Source organism: Tiliqua scincoides, chromosome 7 (assembly GCF_035046505.1).
Source record: "Tiliqua scincoides isolate rTilSci1 chromosome 7, rTilSci1.hap2, whole genome shotgun sequence".
Lineage (NCBI taxonomy): Eukaryota > Metazoa > Chordata > Lepidosauria > Squamata > Scincidae > Tiliqua > Tiliqua scincoides.
Window position 1 is genome coordinate 26,906,932 of NC_089827.1, and position 26,719 is coordinate 26,933,650.

The window sequence follows — 26,719 nt, forward strand, 5'->3', positions numbered from 1 at the left end:
ACTCAAACAAAGGGGAAACTCTTAACCCCTTGTATGCTGACTATTCTAAGGCAGCCCAACATACATCACTCCAACATTTCAGTCTACACAGTGACTTGCTGCTGGGTTCATAAAGAACAGCAATGGAGAAGAAAATCAACATTCGTTCACATCTCATTCCTCCACTAGATTCATCATGAACTAATAGCAATAAAAACCCAGCTACTATAAAGTTGAGGATATCTTTTCACAGTGTGTCTGCCTGTGAGAAAAAAGGCATACAATCTGCAAACAAAGCAAAGAGGTAACACCACAAGGTTTGCATCTCCATTTCAAGCCTTGAATGTGCTTTAATCATAAGGAGGCCTTTATTCAATATGGCAATAAAAACACCAACCAAGAGACTGAAGCTGCAAACCTAAACACACCTGCTAAGAGCACTGAACACAGTGGGCTTACTTATGAGAAAATATGCATATGCGTGTGACTGACACTACGTAACCGTTCACTACAAAATAACAGATCTGTGAGACACAGAAAGGGATCCTCTTGCTCCCATAGTACCTCTTAACATTTGTGATGCACTTTCAGTGTACAGAGTGGTTTGTGTGTATTAGCTTGGTGCAGTTCTTACAATAATTCAATTGCAGGTGAGAAGCTGGGACTGAGAGGGAATGGCTTTCCTAAGGGCACCTAGTGTACTCATGGCAGAAGTGAGATTTGAACAAGTGAAGTCCTGATTCACAGCTCAATTTCTTAGCAACTATGCTACACCAGTTAGCAGAGAAAGTGAAGTTCTATGCAATTCTTAGAACAAACACTTTTAGTGTAACACTCATAGTGTAACACTTATGCACCAGCATTCACCTCTTTAGGCAAGCATAGAACATACATTTTTAAAATTGGGGATATTAAAAAAGTTAAGGAACATGTCTAACTTTTCTACTAAATCAAAACTGACACTCTGTTATGAAATGCCAAGTGACTGTTTGCACTCTGACAGGTACCCTGCTCATCTTAAGGTGATCTTCAACAACTGTGTTGCTGTCCCTTGGAAAGTAATACACACAGCCTGGCCTAATTAGAAACCTTTCATAACATCTTTGAGGAAAAAAAACAAAGTCGTAAAGTGATAAGCAAAAACTTGTGAGAATTTTCACAAGTTCTATATCATGTCACACATTATTAAGAATGGCACCAGCTTCCTGTAGGCCCTGGGCAAAGAAAAATAGTGGGACCTCCAACCATTCCCTGATAATGCACCAGCTGCTGCCGCCACCACCACCAGTACTGCGGGTTGTAGCACTGAACTGGCCAGGGGAGCCCCCTAGGCATGGGTCCCTGGCCAGTGCCCATATTAACACAAAAGTTAAAACAAATAGCAGTAAGACACAATCCAATTGTGTTTGTACTCATGACCATCATTACAACTGCAGCAAGTCCGCTACAATGACAGCCTCCAACAACAGTTTTTCTCCATGCTGCTTCAAGCTGCTACCAGAAATGTTTGGTGGTGGCAACTCCCATAATATAGAAGCCAGTTCATATGACAGCCCGCATGGTGAAGAATGATCCTTAAGTATTTCCTGTGTAGGAAAAAAAATTTTCCTAGACAAGTAAAAAACCACACCAGTAAAACATCATGACAAAGGACTAGTTGCCTACCAACATAAATGTGATGGCCCAAACAGCAGGCTGCATCCAAATACAACCAAACAACAGGTCATTATTGACACAGTCCTGAGCCAATCTGGGTCTTGAACAGTAGTCTAATTCTACAGCCAGTTTGCCATTATGCTGGCAGATAAATACCTCCTTGCCTATACAGGAAAAAACAACTATGCAGCTAGGTCCAGAACAACAACTGGTTAAGTTAATCAAATCTAGTGAAATTTCCCAGACACCAAGGCAACAGCCTCATTGTCAACTGTATTAAATTTTGCTGCAGGGTCCAGAATGATCATAATGGGCATCTTTCACCAGTCTAAGAACATGATCATTAATCATTCTAGGGAACAGCTATTCCTCATGAAGGATTCAGATTCGAAATACCTCTGCAGTTGTATCCCAACTCTGTTTCACATATTCCATGAGAAGTTGGGAGCACCAAAACCACAAGCATTATTCAGTCAAGAAGTGGTTAGAACATAAGAACAGCCCCACTGGATCAGGCCATAGGCCCATCTAGTCCAGCTTCCTGTATCTCACAGTGGCCCACCAAATGCCCCAGGGAGCACACTAGATAACAAGAGATGCATCCTGGTGCCCTCGCTTGCATCTGGCATTCTGACATAGCCCATACACATCATGATGTGCACATACACATCATGGCTGGTAACCAGTAATGGATTTTTCCTTCAGAAACTTGTCCAATCCCCTTTTAAAGGCATCCAGGTCAGACACCATCACCACATCCTGTGGCAAGGGGTTCCACAGACTAACCACACGCTGAGTAAAGAAATATTTTCTTTTGTCTGTTCTAACTCTTCCAACACTCAATTTTGGAATTTGGAATAACACCCCCTGGTTCTGGTGTTATGTGAGAGTGTAAAGAGCATCTCTCTATCCACTCTGTCCATCCCCTGCATAATTTTGTATGTCTCAATCATGTCCCCCCTCAGGCGCCTCTTTTCTAGGCTGAAGAGGCCTAAACACCTTATGTGCCACAGCCCAGTAATCATCTTAATCGCTCTCTTTTGCACCTTTTCCATTTCCACTATGTCTTTTTTGAGATGCGGCAACCAGAACTGGACACAATACTTCAGGTGTGGCCTTACCATCCATTTGTACAACGGCATTATAATATTAGCCGTTTTGTTCTCAATACCTTTTCTAATGATCCCAAGCATAGAATTGGCCTTCTTCACTGCCGCCGCACATTGGGTCGACACTTTCATCGACCTGTCCACCACCACCCCAAGATCTCTCTCCTGATCTGTCACAGACAGCTCAGAACCCATCAGCCTATATGTGAAGTTTTGATTTTTTGCCCCAATGTGCATGACTTTACACTTACTTACATTGAAATGCATCTGCCATTTTGCTGCCCATTCTGCACGTTTGGAGAGATCCTTCTGGAGCTCCTCACAATCACTTCTGGCCTTCACCACTCGGAAAAGTTTGGTGTCATCTGCAAACTTAGCCACCTCACTGCTCACCCCTGTCTCCAGGTCATTTATGAAGAGGTTGAAAAACACTGGTCTCAGGACAGATAGTTGGGACACACCGCTTTTCACCTCTGGTTACTGGGAAGGGCATAGGAAAATCAAACTGACCGTTTCTACTTCTTTAAATAAATCCTTTTTTTAAAAATTTCCCCTACTGTTGACAGACTGCCCATCCCTACTTTCCCACCACTAATGGTAACAGAGGTACATCCTGACACGCTGAGATGACACATCCACTTTATTTCATACAAAGGTAGCAGACACAGCTCAATTCCTTAATCTAGGGCAGCAGTTCCCAAATTGGTAAATTGTGACCCATCAGGGGAGTCGAAAGTTGGTTATTCCACCTTAAGGGGAGTGGTGCAGGAATGGGTACCCTGATAGCACTGCAACAATTGTGGTGCTGCAGGGACGCAGGCTCATTTCAACAAAATTGGGGAGGGTCGTGATGCTTTCTGGTCTCTCAGCCCCCTCTGCGAGCTTCCCTGCAGCTGTAGAGGTTCCTCCTCAGACAACAAAAGTAAAGAAGATGCCTTTACGGATCCAAAAATTTTTTTCAGAACACAACTACAGTAATGCTATATAGTTGATATTCTAGATGCAATAAGTAGATACAAATCTTGATATATGAGTTTTGAGAGCAGGCATACAGCAGCTTACATGTCAAACAAACAAAACCCTCCACTGGGTGTAACAAGTGTAATAAAAGTTGATAACCAATTAAAACTGGAGAACTAATGTGCCATTTGTACCATGTAAATTTATATTTAGATTCAATCACAAGGCAACAGAGTAGTCCCTGGCGCTCTTTGTCCAACTCACAGAAGAAAGTAATCCAGAAAAAGTTTGCTGAATATTGTTCAAAACAAAGTACAAACATTGCAGAGTCTGGAAAACACAAGGTAATAAAAAACAATAAATCGTACTAATAGCACAGAGTACTCCAGCACAGAGAAGAGCATACACATAAACGGTTACCTTCTCTAATTAAGAAGGGGGTTAAAATGCTGCACATGAATTATGCTACTGTAAAATATTTGTCTTATTATACGGTACAAACCTACAAAAGATTAAGTATCATTCCATTAAGACCCTGGAAACCATCCCATACCAGTTCATTCACAAAGTGATAATACCAGGAGCAAACTTTCCACTTTGGAGACTCAGTATATAAACATGTAAAAAACATGATAGAGTGAACCCATTCTAAGGTTTAAAGCACAATCCTATGCACATCTACTCAGAAATAAATACCACTGTGTTCACGGAGGCTGACTCACAGGAAAGTGTATATAGGATTGCAGCTGGGCAGCCCAATCCTAAACTACTGGGTGCCCAGAGGAGCAGCGGTGCCAAAATGGCAACCCCAGCATCCTAAGTGCACCAGGCAGGCATCAGAGTCACCTCAGGGGAACGGGCCACTAGCCCTCTTTCCCTGGGTAAGGGCGCAGGTCTGCAATGGGTTTACTCAAGTCTGCACCGGCAAAAGCCCTTATCAGGCTGAAGACCTTTGGGTCATTGTAGAATCGAGTAGCCCCATTGCAGAGCTACTCGTCGTACCTGGGGTAAGGGGACAAAAGTCCACTTCCCCTGATGAGCTGCTGGTGCTGCCCAAGTTGTGCTCAGGATTCAGCTGCAGCCCTGGGCACCAGACAGCCCAGGATTGGGATGCCCAGTCTCACAAACAAAACATGAGGCTAGAATTCCATTTCTGGGTTTTACCACATCAGAATACAGCAGTGGTTCTCAAACTGGGGCATCGCAACACCCCAGCCTGAGGGCCCTGGACTCTGCCCCCTTAAGGGGTGAGGGCAGGGGAAGGCAGATCCCCAGAATCACATCACTAAAGGGGGCTCAGGGGCTGGCATGTACTTACCAGTCCCTGCAGTAGTCTCCCAGGGGAGCAGGTAGCCACGCGCAACCCTCTGCAGGGCTCCCGAAGCTTCAGAAAATGAAAGTGGAGCAATCCAGGGGACTGCGTAGCTATCTTCCCCCTGCCCCTGCTGCCTTCCCTGCTCCCCCACATGCACTTACTGCGGTTCTCAAGCTCCCTGAGAGTTCTCAAATTCATTGGTGCTGGAATACAGGTATGGGGCTTGCCTGACTGAAAATACTTGGGGGGGATTCTCTGCAAATAGAAAACTGGATTACAGGACAATTTCTAGCCTAGTCTCTTCCCTGACTAACGCAACAAATTTTCTGAGTACAGGGATTTATTATCTATTTGTTTTTATGGATAAGAATTTAGACATGTTAGTCCAGAAACAGGTTTACCATCTTATCTGGTGTCTGTGAGAACTATGCTTCAGTTTCACAATACAATACTTGACCCATCAATTTCTTGCTATAATCTGACCATGGTTAAATATGGACAAGTATTTCAGCAGGCCAGAGATTGATGTGCTGGAGCTACTGCCTGATGTGGATACCTAAATATATGTATTCAGAATAAAGACCCAGAACAATTTTTCATGTTTGGAAGAGGGGAGTGGCATTCCTGGTCACTGCCTCACCAAGGGGTACACCCCCAGGTGTACCCAGCTGTTTCCACCTGTAGGAACAGCCCCCCTATGCCATCCAGGTATTCTGAGGGCCAAAGACACTGAGCATGGCCTCCCCGGCCCTCCAAAGGCCTTGTAAGGCCTTCTGAAGACCAAAAATCGTCTCTTTTGGTTTTTTGGCCAGAAGTATCAATTTTCAGACTCCAGAAGGTGTTACAAGGCCTTACTGGGGAGGCCACATGCGTCTTCCCTGGTCCTTAGAACACCATGGGGTGGCCCTTAGGGGGCAGCCTACAGATTGGCACGCTGATATCATCACATCAACTGAGTGCCGTGGGGGGGACTTGCTGGGAAAGTGGATGGCAGTGTGGCACCACCCCCCAAGCTTGATGCCCAGGGCATGTGCACCCGCTGCCTCTCCAAGATATACCACTGGGAGACAGCTAGGGATTGTTTTGACCCCCCTTTTTTCTTAATTGTAATGGCCTATGGTAAAACAACTTGACACTTCCCTTGCAAAAGTAATTAGTTATCAGTGCAGACCTTCCCCTATCTTACTGCTTCTCTAATTAAGCTCTAAATGGATACCCTACTTTACTGATAGAATGATAATAGCTGCATGCAACACCAAGATGAGAAATTCCAGACTTTAAACACTGTAAAGTGTACTGCACGAATCATTTAGCAAGTGGCAAAAGTATACTCTGTTTAATCCAGAAAATCTGTTCTATTGAGAATCTAACACAACAAGCTGCTCCATCATGCTTGACAGGTTACTACTGAATACAAAATTCCAACATCAGTCACCAAACCTACATGGAAACCGACAGATAAGTTAAACATGGAATTTTTTTGTCAAATGAAAAGTTATACATCCCAGTAACGGACCTGCGCCTCTACATGCCCCAGGGCAAGGTCTGCAATGCCACCCCCCTGCACTATGCCACCCTCCCATATTTACTCAGAGCAACAGAGCCTTGGGCAGCTTTAGGGACAAAACGGGAAGCTCTTTGAGGTGTCTTGCACCATCTTAAACAGTAGTCCTGGGAAACCAGAACTACTGTTTAAAATCACGTCAGAAGCCTCAAAATGCTTCCCGAGTGGTCTGCAACACTGCACGGACGCGGCACTCTGAGCATTTGCCCCTCTGCCCCCCTCCAGGCCTGCCACTGATACATCCAAAAGCAGCAGTGTACAGAGATGGTACAACTCTCTCAACGAAAAATAGAGTCCTAATGATTGCTTAAGGTTGTCTTTGTATGAGAAGTTTCCAATTCTGCTATGTTTCTAATCTAGTAAAAATTTCAGTTACATTCAAGGAGCTCAGGAACATCATGTTGGACAAGAGTTAAACCAGGAATAACATTTTTTCACATTTATCATTTTCATATTTTAAAAAAGTTACAAATATAAGCAAAATACTAGACTCAAGTAACACTTTCTTAAACTGGTTAGCTGTGGTGAGATAATCAGGCACGTTTTCCTGCCTCCTTATCAGAGAAGCAAACAGGCTCTTTGAGGATACGAATGTTCACATTTGCTCTTTTCATGAATGTCTGAGTAAACAAAGTTTGCAATCCTGAAAACCAACTAACATATTAATTTCCACTGATTTGAGGCATATGACTGCACATAATCCCCCAAAGTGAAGAACTGACAAAAGAAGCCTGTATAATATGAGGAAATTAGTTTGAAGTATAGTAATTTTTTTTCTTTCTAATATTTACATATAATGATGAAATGAACAGAAGCAGACATTCCCAGCTCTTTTAAATTCTCTTCTCACTTTGCCTTATGTTAAAGGTGCTTTATTTTTTTACAGTGCAATTTTATGCATGACTACTCACACTGAGTTCAATGGAATACTCCTCAGTAAGTATATATAAGCTTGCAACCTTAAATATCATAAGATCCCTTAAACCCAAAAAGTGCACTATTAGGATATCATGGGATGCTCACATAGGCACCTGTAATTTCTTACAAATAATTTGCTGTCTCACATGCAAGAAATGGGATCATGAACTGAGCAGAACAAAAAAGTGAAGCCATCCTATTCCAACTTGCTTTGTCTTTTCAGCGACTAAAGGCGCAATCCTAACTAACTTTCCAGCACTGGCCTAGCTGCAATGCAGCCCCAAGGTAAGGTAACAAACATGCCCTTACCTTGAGGAGGCCCCCTTGACTGCCTCCCCACCGCAAGATGCAGTGCATGCCAGTATGTCCGTACTGGATAGCTGGTTAGGATTGCACCCTAAGAAATCTTTTTCTTGTATCCCTATATTCAAAACAGGCATGCATACGTACTGTATATGCATTTAGGAACACCACTGCTTGGACTAACTCCCATACAGCAGTAAATAATCACCTAAATAATAGGTCTGAGGTTTTGGGGTGTGTGTGTGTGTGTGTGTGTGTGTGTGTGTGTGTGTGTGTTGAACTTGACTGATTCAATCAATAGATGGAATTTGCCAATGTAATTTCTCTTCCACAAGCACAAATATTGAGTTTGCCAAATAAAGTTCACACTCATACGCTGGGGAAAAAATAGATCATACTGTAGACATGATCACAGGGGACTTAAGCCTAATTCAAGAGATCCCAAATTGTCAGTTGCGGATCTGCCATTAAGTCCAATGGGGCAAATGCCCCAGGCGCAAGCCTCTAGGACCCCGCAGAAGCCTCTCTGAGGCTCCTGACAGGGTTGGAAACAGTGCTTCCGGTTTCACAGAAGCACAGTTTATAGCGTCATGGAACCTCAGAGAGGCTTCCCCAATGTGGGCTCAGGTCATGTGAGGCTCTGTGAGCCTCAGGTGAATATGAGGGGCATATTTGCGCACAGGGGGTAACGAGAGCCCGTGGGGGCGCCATCGCGGACCTGCCCCGGACATGAGGCTGGGAAGGTCCACTGCTACAAACTGTGAATCCAAGATCCACCAGTGGGTCTTGATCCTATTTTTGTTGTGAAACCGACAGGGCAGATTAGCCAGCGTTTCTCAACCAGTGGTACTTGAACCACTAGTGATACTTGAGGTCATCCATGGTAGCACTTGAAGGACTCCCAGACCCCTGTCACCTGGAAGTGAGACCACCAATGCAACGTGACAAACAGTGGTAGAAGAATGGCTCAGTGGGCAGAGATCCAGCACATGCTTTTCACGCACTCAAAAAAGCCCTCCCATCCACCCTGAACCTTTTATTGGTGTTTACTGCATAATGTCTGGCCTCCAAATCTGAAGTAACTGGCAATGTCATCACCGGTTACTGTCAGTGGTACTTCCAAAAAGTGGACCATTCAAAGTGGTACAGCAAGAGACAAACATTGAGAAACGCTGGATTGGCCTATGTGCATCAAAGGTTAAACAAGCTGTTTTTGGTGGAGGGAGCACTCTGCCCAATCACCATTATAGACACATCCCTTGGCATTTATAAACCAGGTAGCAGCCACTAAGGCCTCTAAAAAGTTTGGGAACCAACTAGTTTTTCAGCGAGAATCTTTGTTTTGCTGAAAGTTAACAATGCCTATAAAAGCTCAACATTTCTTGGGCTTATTTGCAACATTCCTAAGAATAGTTCACAATTTCAAACATAGGAATTTTTTTCTAAGCAACACTACAATTCATCAACTCCATTTCTCACACTCTCCACTGTGAAACTGGAATATTTACTCGAGTTCTAGAAATCTAGCATCTATATTCCGCTTCCTCTGACTCTACCCCACAATGCATCAGCTACCCCAAAGGTATCCATACACCAAACAAGTAGTAGTAAGCAGGCCTGTTATCTAATTTTTCCAGGTAGCAACAGTACAGGGTAAAGTCCGCATTTGTTGCACTGGAGATCCAAATTCTAGTTTAAGAAAGTTATAAAAATCTTGCTTTAATATCATTTGTAAGGGAACAGCAGCACCATAGCATTACTTAAGGAAGCAAAGATATAAGAGGATTGCTCAAGAAAAGGGGAACTATAAGGAAGCAAGCATTTATCCTGTTCAAGACTATTAAAGAGGAAGTAGGCAATTTTCTCTAGCGTCAATTCATGATAATTTATTCACACAGCGTATTTGTACATAAAGAGAGATCTTGATAGATCCAGGTCTTGCAGCAAGCTACACACTGAAGAAGTATACTAGACTGTTCTCTCCAACACACATTTGAACAATTTTATTCCTTTTTCCAACTTCTTTCTTAATAAACAGCCTTAAGTCAGTCAGTAGCGGATGTCTGTTTCCCATTCACAGCATCAAAAAAAAAGAAACTAGTTTTTGCTACTCTAAACAAAAATCCAGCAATAATATCAATGCTTAAAGAATTTAAGTAAAAGAAATTAAAGAATTTCTTAAATGAAGTGCAACAGTTACAAAAAACAAATAGCTAGTTCTAACATAAACAGTAAGTACTGTAAGTCATGCAGCGACAACTCTGTCCTATGCTATGAGATATATGCAAGAATACAAAGTTTTCCCAAGTTTCACAAGGAGAATTAAAACACATAAGTGAAAAAGGTTTCAACAGTTATTCATTCATGATCAACCCCTTGACTATTACAAAAATTGTCTCTAATACCAGTGCTTCCCAAACTGTGCACCATAGTACCTGAAGGTGACATAGCAAACTCACAGGTACACTGTGGAATGTCTCCAGCAGCCTCTTCTTCTCAGCTCTCCTGAGTGTTGCCATCATGGATCACAAGTGATCATGCACAATCCGAGATGGCAGCACCTGGTAGAGCTGGGAAAAAGAGGCCACCACAGCAACAGTAAGTTTGGGAACTGCTGCTGTAACACCATTCATTCTTAATGCAACCACAAGCAATCTTCCATGAATATCTCCTCTCCATATTACACTGCTCATGTGAATAGTCTACTAACATGCACAGTTATTTGCACATATTCGCCAGCTCAGGCAACATATGAATTGCTTTTCAATCAGTACATGATTTGATGAGACTGTCTGGACAATGCACACTCCACATCAAATTCCACTGAAACCAGTAGGTTTTCAAGCAGTCAACTGTGTACAATGGGATTTAAACTGCAGATAGTCATGTTGGTCCATTAGTAAAAAAATCCAAAAATACCCTTTTTTAGTACCAACCAAAATGACACAAAGTTGTGAGTAGCAAGTTTTAACGTTCTACAGAATGCTTCATCAGGCTGGCAAAGCAAAACGAAAAAAATCATAAAGATTATGACTTGAGCTCAATGTATTTTAAATCCCATAATCTATTCGGATATTCGGTAACAACAACAACAACAGTATTTATATACCGCTTTTCAACAAAAAGTTCACAAAGCGGTTTACAGAGAAAATCAAATATCTAATGGCTCCCTGTCCCAAAAGGGCTCACAATCTAAAAAGATGCAAAAGAATACCAGCAGACAGCCACTAGAACAGACACTGCTGGGGTGAGGTGGGCCAGTATCAATATACTGTATACTGTATCAATATATCCTTTAAAAAGAAAGGAAAGAAAGTGCTATTCCAAAAGGAAAAATGTTTAGACAGTACTATATTCTAATCATGTATATTCTGATGAGGTGTAATTTACTCAGAGCAGTTGCTTACTATACTGTGTTGGAGCAGTAGCACACAATCCACCACTGTTGTTTCAAATCCACTGAAATCAAGCTGTGCTGCTTCTCTATACTGTACCATAAATCCAACAACAGGGGTCTTGCACATCAAGTCAGACATCTGAGCCCTGAACACGACTCCCAACACCATCAGTACATAAGGGGAAGGGACTTCCCTTTGCCTGTATCACACTATGGGTGAATTTCCACACACATTGGAAAATGCTCACAATTATCAATTATCAAAAAGCTTATCAATTAAAAATGTTCAAATCTCAATGCAGCCATGAACGTGGCATTAAATGAAACAGGCCAATGTGCATCAGCACCTCAGCACTTCCAATATGAGGATATTAACAGTAAACATCTTTATGGATGGCTAAGAATACATGTGAAGTGTTCTGAATTTTCAGAAAGCACTATATAAATCTCAAATACTGTTCACAAATCAAGATGTCAGAAGCTAGAGAATATCCATACTTTCTGCAATTAGGGCCTGATCTAACAATTGATATTGCAGTAAGGTGAACTGCAACACAATCTTGCAGAATTCCTTTCTGTGCTAGTAGTAATTCTAACAATGTCTTAACAACCTTCAGCTATACCATTATATTGCTGACAGAGATTAGTGCCATTTGTGGCAGAAGTCAAAGTACGACAGTTCTCAATCTAAAAAAAGCCTCTTATCAATTAAAAATCTTCTCCCAGTTAATGAGAATAAGCTAATTTTCATGATGTGACATTTCATGTGACTGACATTAGCACACTTTGAGATTGAATTGTAACACATCATGTTTAGGATGGGATGCATCAACAGCGATGGCCAAGTGATGTCCAAAAACAAGATACCAGTGGTTCACAAACTTTTTAGAGGACCTAGAGACTGCTGCCTGATTTATAAATGCTAAGGGGAATGGCTATAATAGTGATTGGGCAGCAGTGCTCCCCACCCTCCAAACAGCAGCTTATTTAACCCTTGAAGCACATAGCCTAATCTGCCCTGTCAGTTTCACAAACCATCAAAAATTGGGTCGCAACCCAATATTGGGTCCCAGACCCACAGTTTGAGAACTGCTGCATTATACAGTTATACTGTACTCAAAATCATTGTTTAACATTAGCTGCTAAAGTTTTGCAGCAAAATTTTTCATTCCCCCACAATTTTTCAGAGTCCCTGCCTAAGCTGAAGTGACTAAGTGTATACGACCAAGTGCTGATTGTCAGCTACCAATTTAGACAATTTCACCTTAAAGGGGCCATCACTGCCACAAAATACAGACAACAGACCACTGATTGTGAGAAAAGGCTACTTTTCATTTCAGGCTCAAGAAAGCTATGTAAAACGATACTGTTACGGTATTATTAAAAGTAATTTTGTAAATTGATACATCACTGCATGTTATAATTAGGATTTCCCAATTACACTGTTGTCTAAAACCAGACGATTTCCTCCTTCCTCAAGAGAGAACTACACAGGACTAGCCTGACTGCCCAAAACAATCCAAGTAGTAATATTTTTAAGGGAGCCATTGAAGCAGCACATGGTCCAAGAGGTGTAAGACACCTTTGCAATGGTGAAGAATATCCTGAAGCATGCCTCTCTGGTCACTATTATCAAGTAATTCAGAGATAGTTAGGGAAGCAAAATGGCTGCAATCCAACTCCACAGCTACGATGCCAAAAAAACTACTGCTAAATTTTTAAGAACTACCACCATTATACAGAAGTTGTATATTTTTTTAGCTAAATTAGACCTAACATCTATATACAAACTGGAACAAAATCTAGAAATCTAATAACTTCTCAATATGTTCTACTACTGTCTTATATTATCTAATCTCTATATTGACCATAACATTTGATGTCACTAAGCAGGTCAACGCTGCTGTGCTACATCCTTTCATGGAAGTTAAGTTCAGTTAAATTACTTGGAATAAGAGCCTTGAATTCCATGTTATTTATAACAAGGAAAATGAAAATCCACAATTACTTTGTGGAACATATTTATAGAATTCCTATCCCGCCTTTTTATCCCAATAAAGGGCACTCAAGGCGGCTCACAAATAAAATCATATTAAAAATATAAAATATATAAATATGTATAAAAATAAGACATTTAAAAACAACACAATAAAACTTGGATCCCAAAAATGAAATACATTAAAAAAAGACTTCCAGTTTATGGTGTTTGTTGCATAATCCAATATAGGGGCAGCCCAAGGGTGAGGTGAATATGCCTTGCATCAAGCTGTGGGAAGCAGCAAAAGGACTTAAAAGTGCTTTTCACCCTGAAATCTGCTACCACCACCCTAAAGCTGCCACAGACAGAGCTGCTCGAATTTGTTCCCGCTCACTAAAAGCAAGCAGGAAGCAAATTGGAAGGCAGCAAGCCTGGCTCTTCCCTTACCTTTCTCCTTTGCATGTTCCCATTAAATAAAACATGATGCTTGGGACATGCGACACCCATGTTTCACACTTCCTTTTTGTTTAAAGAGGTTGCACAAAGGAGAAACATAAGGGGGTAAGAGGCAAGTTCACTGCTTGTCAGGCAGCAGATCACCTTCAGCCATGCCTCAAGCAATTTTTACTAACCATTCCAGGGGTGTCAAATTTGTTTCATACTGAGGGCCAAATAACATTCATGATAACTGCTGATGACCAGAAGTGATGGCATTAGGCAGGAAGTGATGTCATTAAACAGGTCATAACCAAAAATTAGCACATTTCTCACTTAGGAACTCATTCATTGCAAATGACAGAAGAGAAAATACACAAATCTAGATCATATTTCAAGATATGGGAGAGCCCAATTTTCATGTGGGTTACCCTCATGAAACTAATTTCACATCCTACCACCACCAAACAACAAAGACAGCAATTCCAACCAACTTTCCAGCACTGACATAAGGGCAATGCAACTTCAAGGTAAGGGAACAAACATTGCCTTACCTTGAGGAGGCCTCCATGACTGTCCCCCAACTGCAGGATGTAGCACATGCCCCACAGACACAGCTATGCCAGTGCTGGAAAGCTGGTTAGGATTGTGCCCAAAGTGTCACAACAGTTGCAGAGAAACCACAGTTCAAGATCAAATGGCATTTAGACTGCAATTCCACACACAATTACTTGAGAGTAAGTGGGAATGCTAAGAAACATGCTTCAGATTGTGTTGACAGTACCACTTACAGAGCTATCACCATCTCCTTTCTTATTCCCACTTATCTACCACACATGAAGAAACCACACTTGCGCTGCCTCCGACGCATTCTCGGCATCACCTGGCAGGACAAAGTTCCTAACAACACAGTCCTGGAATGTGCTGGAATCCCTAGCATGTATGCACTGCTGAAACAGAGACACCTGCGTTGGCTCGGTCATGTCGTGAGAATGGATGATGGCCGGATCCCAAAGGATCTCCTCTATGGAGAACTCGTGCAAGGAAAGCGCCCTACAGGTAGACCACAGCTGCGATACAAGGACATCTGCAAGAGGGATCTGAAGGCCTTAGGAATGGACCTCAACAAGTGGGAAACTCTGGCCTCTGAGCGGCCTGCTTGGAGGCAGGCTGTGCAGCATGGCCTTTCCCAGTTTGAAGAGACACTTGGTCAACAGTCTGAGGCAAAGAAGGAAGGCCCATAGCCAGGGAGACAGACCAGGGACAGACTGCACTTGCTCCTGGTGTGGAAGGGATTGTCACTCCCGGATTGGCCTTTTCAGCCACACTAGATGCTGTGTCAGAACCACCTTTCAGAGCGCGATACCATAGTTTTTCGAGACTGAAGGTTGCCTATATATGAAGAAAAAACTTTGCGCAGCAGAGCTGCAAAAGATACATTAATGGCTGCTGCTGCAACTGTGCTTGGGTTAGGGTTGGGTACCTGTGCCAGCACGACAGAATGAGCTGCCTCTGGGACCTATATGTCCAATAGCATAAGCCAATGTTGTAGCATAGTGGTTCAAATGATCGAATAATCAGCTTGTCACGCTTCACTAATATGGGGTGTTTTTTTTATCAGCAGCAGTAAGAGTATGGCAAAACTTTGATCATGCCATCGTAGAACCACACAGCAACATGTCAATTTTGACAAATGCTGGCTGACTGTCTGCAGATCACATGAACAGCCTACAGTTGCATGTTCCTTTCTTTATCAAAAGCATGGATACATTTGCTACAACAGTCCCTTGTAATATATGTACAAATTCGCATACATGGTGCCATACAAAGAATTATCTGAATTATGGCCTATATATGGTTCTATGTAAGAGATATTCAGCTTGAATATCTGCAGAGACCTAACCCATAAGTTTTCACTACACACCTCGCAGCAACATCCCTTCCTTCAAGATAAAACCCAAAAACTAAAACCACTTTAGCTCACTTTAATTGTGACAAATCGATTGTCAGCAAGGCTACAAGTAAACTAAAATACAAGCATTTATGATTATGGATTCAACGTTTGATTATGGATTCTAACCATAGTGGGTAACTTAAAAAAATTACACTGTACTACACAGGAAAGCAAGTGACCTGAAGTACTTCCACATTTGTTTCCACATTGTAACACAACATTATACCACGTTAGTAACAGGATACGGAAATCCTACAAAGAAATACTCTATTACTACAACTGGGTGCAGCAATTTTTTTAAATTTCAGATTACTTTTTAATTCTCATGGAGCCATGCAACTGTATATGAAACCAAGCTAACACAACAGCAGTCGTTTGCAGGCACTTAGGTCTATGGTTATATCCAGCACACCAATTTACATGGCTGTTAAGCTTCAGCCATGCTAGCAAAAAAGCTTAAATAAATCAGACCACCAGAGAGAGAAAAAGAGAGAGATGGATGCCCAGGAACATATTGTTAGCCCTCTAACCCTTACCTTCTTTATTAAGCCTCATCACCTCCCTGCTTTTGCCACCCTCTTTTCCAGTCTCTTCTAGTTCTATACCTGCAGAAGAGAAGCAAAGTCAGAGAAAACCAAGACAGAATGCACATGTATTCATACAACTGATGAAAGGATGAAGGCTGTTTAGACAGCAGCAGCAGCACCACCAAAAATAGTAAAGAAAATGCAACACTCACTGCATCTGACATTGAAAAAGCATCCCCAGATAGACTTTCCCCCCAGTCAACTGCATCAGGAACCTGAGATGAGGTGGGGAGACAGGTGAGGCACGGCCCCCCCACCAGTGTCCTTCAAAAAATGCCACCACCATGTGAAGCACCCAAACAACCACAACCCATAAGCAGAGCATGAAGAGACCATGGAGAGCAGAGTGTGAGAGTTGTGGGTGGTTGGGCACCTCACACAGTGGTGGTGCTTTTCAAAGGACTCCAGTGGGTAGGCTCAGCCTCACCTGCCTCCCCACCCACAGAGTGCATGGGTTGGGGGGCTTGGGCACCTCACATGGCAGTGACACTGCTTTGCAAAGGACTTCAGTGGGGAGGTTCAGCCTCACCTGCCTCCCCACCCCACCGCATGTCCCCGAACTGCATCCTTCATACCTCCCTACCCCACACCCAGCAACCCTCATGCCACAGCATTTCTGGTGGCCCTAGGTGCCCAATGTATAAAAATGCCATCACCGGGCAGCTCTAGCTGCCTCTTTTCCCCCCACCCTGCCATGCAAGGCACCCGCCTCCTGCCCCCCTCCCCCGACAGGCACCCTCCTCCTGCCCCCCGCACGCAGCTGCCTGGCCAGAGGCGCCCAGAACTGCTGCCCTGCAGGGCAGCGCTGGCAGCAGACGGGAGGGCGCAGCCAGAGCGCCCCGGAGGGGGATGGGCGGGGAGGGGGCAGCACGGGAGGCAGAGCGTGCCAGGCTCGCGGCCGCCACACACCCCCCGTCGGAGGTCTCGGGCAGCGGCAGCGCCCCCCCCTCCGGCCGGTCCTTGCGTCTGGCGGCGCCCTTACTGTGCGGGGGGGCGGCGCAGTGCGTGTGCGGAAGGGCGGCCTCCCGGACCCAGGCGGCCCAGGGCTGGCCCAGGAACGCCTCGGGACTGGGCACGGGCCGCTCCAGGGCCGCCATGGCGGCGCCGCCGCTCCTGCTCCGCCCGCCGCTCGCCGCCGCCTCCTCCTCCTCCTCGCCGCTCCAGCCGCCGCGCTCCCCGCTGCTCCCCGCTTCCTTCGGCACCAGCGAGCCAGGAGCCAGTCAGCGAGACACGGGATTCGAGAACGCCGCACGTCATCCTCGGGACGTTCCACCGCCCACACGGGGGTAGTGTCGGCCCCGCTCCCTATCAGATCGGGCTCCCCGGCGAGGGCGCGCAGGCGCCGTGGCCGGCCAGAAGCCGGCGCCCGCACGCGCCGCTGCCCTCAAGTCGGGGGGCGGGGCCGGGGACGGAGGTGCGGCGCCGCCGGCGGCCAGGCGCGCGGGAGGGGCTGCCCCTCCCCCGCCACAGGTGTCCCTCTGGCAGCAGGACGCGCGCTGGGTGGGAGGCTCCCGGAGTCCTTCGAAGAGCAGCCCCGCCCCCGCCCCGGGAGGCGCCCAGGCACCCGCAACCCACCTGTCCACATTTCCCTCAGGGGCGCGTGTGGGTTGTGGGTGCTCAGGTGCCTCCCTCGGTGGTGGCGCTGGTTCTCGAAGGACTGCGGTGCGGAGGCTCTGCCTCACCTGCCTCCCCACCCACCACACGCCCCTGAGGGGAATGGTGGTGGGCGGCCACACATTTTGGTTGGTCCGAAAGGAGTTCCTAGAATGTGACTTTTGGAAGTTTTCCACATGTGAAGTGGAGATTTGAGCAATGCAGTGCATGCTGACATGTGCATGTCCCAGGAGTCTCCTGAAGAATGAGACTCTGTCATCTCACAAATATTTCCAATCTGATCCAAATCTTGCTACCTTTATAAGTGTCACCACCAATGTATGAAACTGCTTTATACTCCATTGGATCATTGGTCCATCTAGCTCAGGATTGTTGATGCTTCCAGTGGCTCTCTAGTGGCCCAATCCTATCCAATTTTCCAGTGCCGGTGCATCTGTGCCAATGGGCCTTGTACTGAATCCTGAGACGCAGTCACAGGCCTCCTCAAGGTATGGAAACATTTGTTCCTTTACTTTGGGGCTGCATTGCGGCTGCACTGGTGCTGGAAAGCTGGATAGGATTGGGCCCTAGGGTTTCAGAGAATAATTTTTCTTTGCCTTGGATAAACCTAGGATTGAACTTGGAGTTTTGCATACAAAGCAGCTGCTCTACACCTGAGTTACTGCCCCTCACTCAGAGATAGTCCAGCTTCTGCAAGGAGTTCCTCTGGCACATATACAATACGTTACATTTCAGTGCCTTCCATCCACAAACCCTTTATGGGTCCAGCAATGCCTCTTGAGATATTTTCACTTTAATAAAAAAAAAAAATCCAGATGTCACATGAATACTTATGTGTACTCTATAAGAGCTAAGTTTTGAACAACACAGCAATTTTATTTTAATTTTTATATCCCACCCATCCCACTGAAGGAATCATTAGAACTGCTGATGTATTTCTAGATACATCATGGGTGCAATCCTAACCACACTTTCCTGAGAGTAAGCCCCATTGAACAAAATAGGACTTACTTCTGAGTAGACCTGGTTAGGCTTGTGCCTTAAAATAACTGTGCCCAAGAACAATTCCTCCTGGAACTGACTAGAGTGAAGGCAACCCTAGACTTAATCCTATGTTGCACCCAGGACCTTATGCCAGATGTAAGTGTTGCTGAACTGATAGGGGACAGTGAACACAGAGCTATACAGTTCAACATATCTGTAACTGGAAAGTTTCTCAGGAAATCCAGCACAGAAATGTGTGACATCAAAAGAGGATGCTTCTAAAAAACAAGGGAACTAATAAAAATGAAGCAGTAAGGGAAAGTCAAGAGGGTAATTCCTCTCCAAAATTCATGAAATTTATTTAAAAGTTCAACTAGAGCTGTATAACATTAAGTAGGCAGGGCACCATGATGTCCAGGAGGATGCCAGCATGGCTCATGAGCAGTCAAGGAAGCCACAAAAGACAAAGTAGCTTCCTTCAGAAAATGGAAGGCTTACCCAAATGAGGAGAACAAAAGAAAACCAGAAATGCCACACCTCCAAGTTTGTGAAAACCATGCAAGAAGTGAGGAAAGGGGCTCCCCTCCTGGACACAGCAGAAGTGGTGTCAGGCAGCATCCAAGGTTGCACTTTCATTGTCTAAAGTGGTTGATGTAATTAATTGCAGCTTGGCATATAAATATGGCAGTTGATAAAATATGCCAATAATTAGAATTATTATGTTAAAGTAAGGTTATCTACATGTGTGTTTGAAATATGTGACCAATGTAATGGAGCCATGGATGGGTTTTGACTACTCTGGGGCTGGAGCTTAATGAATGTTTGGTGTTTCAGGGGATGGAGCCAGGTGGGCTTTGGTATATCAGTGTTGGAAACTAGTGGATTAGGGTGCGGGTCAATAAAAAATATTTAAATGTCAAAAGTTCAAAATACCTGGGGTGACATCCAGAGTAATGTGCTCTAGAGCAGTGATTCTCAACCTTTTTCATCTCATGGCACACTGACAAGGCACTAAAATTATCAAGGCACACCATCAGGTTTTTGGCAATTGACAAGGCACACCATGCTGCCGGTGGGGGGCTCACAACTCCCATTGGCCCTACTAATAAATGATCTCCCCCCAAAAATTCCTGTGGCACACCTGTGGACCACTCATGACACACCAGTGTGCCATGGCACAGTGGTTGAAAATGGCTGCTCTAGCTCTGAAGGAGGAGAAACTTAGGATGCTGCTCCTGGTTTCTTAACAAAAATTACACAGGCCAACACACATTTTGCTTCCTTAAACATTACACCAATTCCTGGGTATATTTGGGGTGCCGATTCCAAAAATGGCATCCGTTTTGCCCTATCACATCTAGTTTTGGAGATACAGTATAACCTCATTAGTGAATGGTTCAAGCAGCTTCCTCATGAGGAAACCTACACCATGACTTCCTCATGAGGAAGCTGCTTGAACCATTCACTAATGAGGTTATACTGTATCTCCAAAACTAGATGTGATAGGGCAAAACGGATGCCATTTTTGGAATCGGCACCCCAAATTCATATCAAACCACCATAAAGTTTGGGGAAAAGTTTTCTGACCCTCAATTTTGTAGGCCTGTGTCATTAGGGCTCCTACTTTCCTGGGAGTAAGCCCCACTGAATACAATGGAACTTATTTCTGAGTAGACTTGCATAGGATTGTGCTGTAAAGCTGCAATCATATACACACAACTGGGAGTAACAGCCCAATCCTATCCTCGGCAGCGCCTCTGGGTGCAGCAGTGCCAAAATGGCAACTGCTTTATCCAGTAGTGCCACCAGGGATCTCCTCAGGGGAAGGGGATGTTCCTGGGAAAGCCCCAGACCCCACAATGGATCTTCTCATTTCTGCACCAGCTATTTTGCTAGTGTAGACAAGAGAACCTCTGAATCAGACTTTTCAGCCTGACACAGAGGATAGGATCCAGCAGAGTGGGGCTCTGCTTGTCCCACTCACCTCCTGGCCCACTCACTCCCCTCCCCCTGCACTCTCCTGCTCAGGAACACCTCTCCCTGCTCCCAAAACCCACACCACCACTTGGTAATGTGACTTACTATCAGGAGCTCACCTGGCATCCTTTGATTGGTGCAAGACTGGGGCTGGTGCTCCCTTTACAACACCCAGCACCAGCACTAGGGCTGGATTGGATCAGGCCCTCTCAATGAACAGAATAGGATTTACTTGTGAGTAGACTTGCATAGGCTCCTGCTGTTAGTCCCATTGTTTTCCCCAGAATGTGCCGGCTGATGTCCAGGTCTTTTTAGTCACAAGTTGGTAACTTTGTCCCAATGTAATTGTGGTTTAATTGTTAGAACCACCACACAATTAATGGTATGCATTTTAGTCAATCAACCAGATTTTAATTGATTATATTTGCATAAATCTGCATGTGCGAAACATGAACAATAGCAGTTATTTTTTGAAGCAAAAAGTGTACTTCCTCTGATTTTAGATAACGAACATGAATGGCATAACTGGCATCCTATTAAAAGAGACAGTGAGAGAAGGGGGTATGCCTCATTTAAGACTATGCTTTTCACCTGCAATCTTTACAGATATTAGACATACCAATATATTAGATATTTTTAGAGATATATCAAAATATTTTCATACAGATATTTTCATACAGATATATTAGACATATTGTGTTATTTGTTAAAATAATATATATTATTAAATAATATTTATTATACTATATAATATTATTATTTTATATGAATAATATTTATGTGCCACTTTTCAACAAGAGTAGTTCACAAAGTGGTTTACATGTGGTCCGGCAGTTGAGCTATACTGGTGTACTGCCTGAAGAGCTAAGGAGGAACTCAGTTATGCCCTTTTGGATATCCTTGGAGGGGAGACATGAAGCTGACAAAATTGCTATAACCCATTCTAAGAGGACGGAATCACTGATGAGCCACCTGCAGTGAGAGAGCAGAGGAGTATGGAGAGGTCAGTTGGCAAGAACCTGCCTGGTTTTGATTTACACTTGCCTGCAGAAGCTCCATGACATTACCAGAAGCTCAGTGGTATTTCCAGAAGATACACATGCACATTTCGATGTGGACCACACAAATGAGAAGGAAATTCCTAAAACAAGTAAATAATGCTAGTATATAGAAATCCCCACTTCAGTGCCCAGCTGCTTCCAAACATGAGTAATCATGTCAAAGTAGTCAGTTGGGCAATTTGTACATGACAGTGCACAAGTTTTGCCCTCATTTTTTTTTATATATTTCTAGACGAGAGTCACATGTGATATAGCTCTGGGGGCACTTGCTGTTACAATAACGAAAATACAGAGTGAGTTGAAGAGTTTGGTGTGATTTATAAACTGTATTGACCTCAGACATGAAGAATGTCAGGCATACATGTCAAGCAGCAAGAAGAATATGGAAAGTTTAGCTGCCTAGTAAAGCATGTTTATTCAGAAGTAAGTCCTACCAAGTTCAAGGTGGTATTGAGGTAGAATGTTCATTGGGACAGGCAGCCCAATCCTCACCAGTGCTGGCACAGTAGGGCCACACTGTCCATGCTATATTCAATGCTGGGATTGAGCAGGCTGGAGATCTTCACAGGGATCTGCACCAGCAAACTTGGATCTGCACCAGCAAAACTGTTGGTGCAAATCTGAGAAACCCCATGCAGGGCTTTCAGGTCCAGTAGGGGGAATAGGATGAGATGTACATTAAAAAAAACTTTATTTTATTGCACAAAGAGATACATATCAATAAAAGGCAAACTGAGTATACCTGTAGTGTATAAGCTTTCAGACCCTGGCCTGAAAATATATAAATTCCATTACATGAGTAAAACTTTCAGATACAAATGTGTGGATTTGGAAGTAAGGGGATGAAGCTACAGAAAATGTGTCCAACCTTTAATACATTTTGTCCATTTTTGTCATTTTAGCTATATTTGCAAGTTCCCACATTTTTCTACTCATTCCCCCCAAAATATGTTCTACAGAGAGCTTCCAATATTGAGTACAGAAAGTCCTGGTCACAGGCAGCATAAATACAATCAGACTTTGTTTTAATGGATCCACTTTCCTGACTTTGCCTTCCAGGTCTTGTCCTTTCATTCTACCAGCCTATCCTTTCATGCTCTGTTTTCTTGTTTCTCTCTGTAGTGGCTTAGGTAAACACCTCACTAAAGCCCTTTTTACTACATTTCTATCTTCACATACAATCTTTCCTGTAGCTTTATTTTTCAAGCTGCTGTGTCCATGTTTCATCCCATTATGTACTTCCCTATCTTTGATTGCTGTCTCTTCAAATGTCCCCTCCCTTTTCTGCCATTCACTTATTTCTCCATTGAGGCACATCTTTTAAGAATCTTACAGAATGATCTCCTCTTCTTTAAGGTTTCTTTCTCTCTCAGGAGAATAGCTGCATTGGTCTGGAGTAGCAGGAAAGCATGAAGTTCTTTGACGGACTCACTAGTTTATTGTGACATAAGCTATTTGGTCAGATACATGGTCTGTCCACTTCTTGTATCTATTGTAAATAAGCTGTTGCTTTTGAAAGCTTTTCCTATCCTAGAAGCAGCAAGTGTTGTCGCTTTGTTTCCAGTGAAAGGCTATGTAATCTATATCTAGAAATGGTAGTTGAAAGTCCACAGTATAACGTACGCCATTGCTATTGAATTTAGCTAGAAGTTTAAATGGTCCTTATATATTAATCAGGAGCCCTCAGCCAAGTGGCCCAAATCTTGCAAGAATCTGTGTGATGTCAAAACAATTGAGCCAATAGCAGACAGATAGATAGACTCACTGCTATCAGGCAGCTGACTAAATTTGGAAGCATAACACAGGCTTACTGTGACATCAAAATAGATCAGCCAGCAGCACCCAAAGAGGCAATGAAAATGGAGGTTCTTCTATACTCATGGCCTATGGTCCACCACTCCCCTCATACAATACCAGTACAAGATTGCATGAAAAGCTATTGATTTGGATGCATCTTTTTATTCACAGTAGTATGTCCATTCTGTTTGAATTTGAGGATAATAAATGTAGACATTTGTCACTGTGGTAGTTTTGTATACAAATGAGATTTAAAACCTTCCATTTTTAAGAGCACCCAAAGTGGTTTAAGAGAGGCAAAACCTTTCATCTGCGCATGCACACGCACTTGCATTTATTGGGTCTCTGTGTAAGCAGGGAGCAGTCAGTCTTCAGCTCACTCTCTCCTCTGAGCCACATGCATGAACTCAACTCTCATGCTCTCAGCTCTCATGTGCTGAATCTGCAAATATACCTTTTTAAAAATATGACAACAGCCATGAATGAAACATCTCAAAGATAAGATGCTGCCTGAATACAATCAATGAAATATTTTAGTCATACAGAAGTATTTCAGGTTTTGTTGAAGCTGAGGTCAGCCGGAGCCTGACAGTGATGTGCTGTCTTTTCTTATTCCAGCAGTGTGAAACTTAATCGCTGCCATATTAAAATGAGTTAACACTGTGTGGAGTCCCTGCTCCGACTGTGCGGTACAGCTGTAGCATTCTAATAAGCTGCTCAGTGATTTGAGTTTTGCCTTCAGGCATGCCAGACTGGAAAGAGTTTACCTTCCCCAAATTGGATGTTGTTTTCTGCCTGTAGCTTTTTAGCAGAATCAGAAAGAAATAAAGCAAAAGAACAAAATGCAAATTCTTGACACCTGAACCATTCTTGACACCCAGCTTGTTCCACAAAGGTGAGATGGCATACCAATATATGGCTGACTTGTCTTCCAGTCTTATAACCGGGCAGAAAGGATGATGGAGAATTACAATATGCATAGGAAGGGCGTGTCTAATTCCACTTGAAAATTGCCAGATGTATTTTTAAAAACAATACCTAGGTATACCTAGCAATTAGTATTATTCACCTTCCTGCTTTTTCTGGAGGAGGTCAGCAAACATAGTTGTGGTGTAGTGGTGACTCCCAGAGATGAATGGGGTTTGCACATAATACAAAGCAAGAACCAGAAAAGTGCCCAGCCCTATTAGTCACAGCAGAGGGATAAATGCTATAGAATAATGAAGAGAAGTGGAAGGGAAGGAATTATTCCAATAATTGTTTAATTTCTTGGGAGGTAAAAATGTTTTACCCTAATTCTTCTTTAAAAGTTGTGGATATTTGCTAGTTTAAACTTCATGAACTCCTAGATTTTTCTGCTGGTGTCAGGTGGGACCAATGATCAGGTGAGAGCTAAATTCGGCAGGGAGACAGAGGGTTTCGGGCAGGTGACTTTGGGCCCAATCCTGTTCAATGTTCCAGCACCAATGTAGCCACAATTCAACCCCAAGGTAAGGGAATAAACATTTCCTTACCTTGAGGAGGCCTCCACGACTGCTTCCCTCTCACTGCAGGATGCATTGGCATGGTTGTATTGGCACTGGAAAGTTGGATAGGATTAAGCTGTTTGTCTCCCTTGGTGATCTCAGACAAGTTGGCACTCTCACTGCACATCGCTGGTAAAGTCTTTGTTGGTTACATGCAACAGAGTATTGGCAGAATGGTGAACGTAACACAGACTGAATCAACCGAGCTACCATCAGGGTATACAGTGGCCCCTCACTTTATAATGGTAATCTGTTCTGGAGACAGCATTATATTGCGAAAATAATGTAATGTGAACCCAATAATGAGATATGTTTGAAAATGATATATATATAACACAAAATTCATATCAAAAAACAAAACAGTTTTTACAAATAACACTAAATAACCCCAATTTTACCCCTTTCAGTGCTGCCTCATCATCTCAGTGTTCTGTTTGATTTTTTCCCCCAAAATGAGTTGTGGAGGCCTCTCCAGGGCCTCTAAAGGCCAGCAAGGTGGTAGCAAGGCATCATGGGTTCATTTAGCATATTGGGTCAGTATCAGTTTCCACTACTAGATGGCTTCAGCTTGCATTTTTCTCAAAGATTACCCCAATAGCCACCTTAGGCAAAAAGAGCATGTCTTTCAGAAGGCACCATTCCTCTCCCAGGGTCTTATTGTCATAACCCTATTATCCAGCTGCAAGATGATGAGGTGCTAGGTGGTACTAGGCATTGCAAGCAAGTACACAAGCTGTGGTTGTATGATGAAAGATTGCTCATACCACTTTGTGCTAAAAGAATTCTGGGCTGGCCAGGTAAAATTGCCTATTGATGCATGCTATGGATTCCTCCCTGAAAATATTGGACTGTATCTCTGTTCTGTACCCTAAGTGGATGTTCTAGATCAGGACTCTCCAGACTTTGGCCACAGGCCACATCCAGTGCCCTGCCCCTGCCTAAACCCTCCCCCGCATGAATGGCGCCTACTGTTCCACAGGGGAGCCTCCTGTTCGTGCTGCAGATCACCCCTGATTTTTGCACTCGCCAGCCATTTCATTCTTTTTGCCATCTGACTCCTTCGCACAGATACACCAGGAGTCTCCCAGTCTTAAAATCAACTGGAGCTTTGTCATTAATGGTCTCTGGTAGAAAATTAATTAACCCCATCTCCATAATGAAATGTTCAATTTGAAAGCACCTGCTATAATTTATTTAATACAGGCAAGGAAACAAGTGTGTTCTATTAAAAAAGGACTCTGTTAAAAAAGGATGTAAAACATTGGGGCAACAGTAATAGTGTCTCAGGTGCATTGCTTATGTGTTATGTTATGTGATAGAAATGTGTAATATAAACTTTATGGTTATTTAGACTAGAGGTAAGATTGTCTTGTATCACTAGGTGGCAACATTCCCCAGCTCCAACAATAGCAGAGTTAATGCAGAGATGCACAATCTCCGGTCTAGGTGAGAGGGAATCCATGGAGCATTTGGTTTCTCTGTTTTACCTCATAAACATGCTAAGGGCATTAGTTTCCAGCTCTTTTCCTTCTGGAGAATAATGATAAACGAACAGGCATGCAAAACAGAACTAATACCATGATGTTAAGCATTTTTACTCAGAAT

General features: G+C 43.5%; 1 protein-coding gene across 2 annotated transcripts in view; it reads right to left on the reverse strand.

Moving 5' to 3' along the window:
- The window catches only part of ATXN7L1 (ataxin 7 like 1), a 99,297-nt gene extending 82,009 nt beyond the window's left edge, over positions 1-17,288 (reverse strand). For both annotated transcript variants that reach the window (XM_066634188.1, XM_066634187.1), the window contains exons 1-2: positions 17,138-17,288; positions 16,105-16,173 (exon numbers count right to left, since the gene is read on the reverse strand). In XM_066634188.1, the coding sequence (XP_066490285.1) occupies positions 16,105-16,173; positions 17,138-17,252 (184 nt within the window). In that variant the 5' untranslated portion in view covers positions 17,253-17,288. The remainder of the gene's footprint in view (positions 1-16,104; positions 16,174-17,137) is intronic.
- Between the last annotated feature and the right edge of the window lie 9,431 nt (positions 17,289-26,719).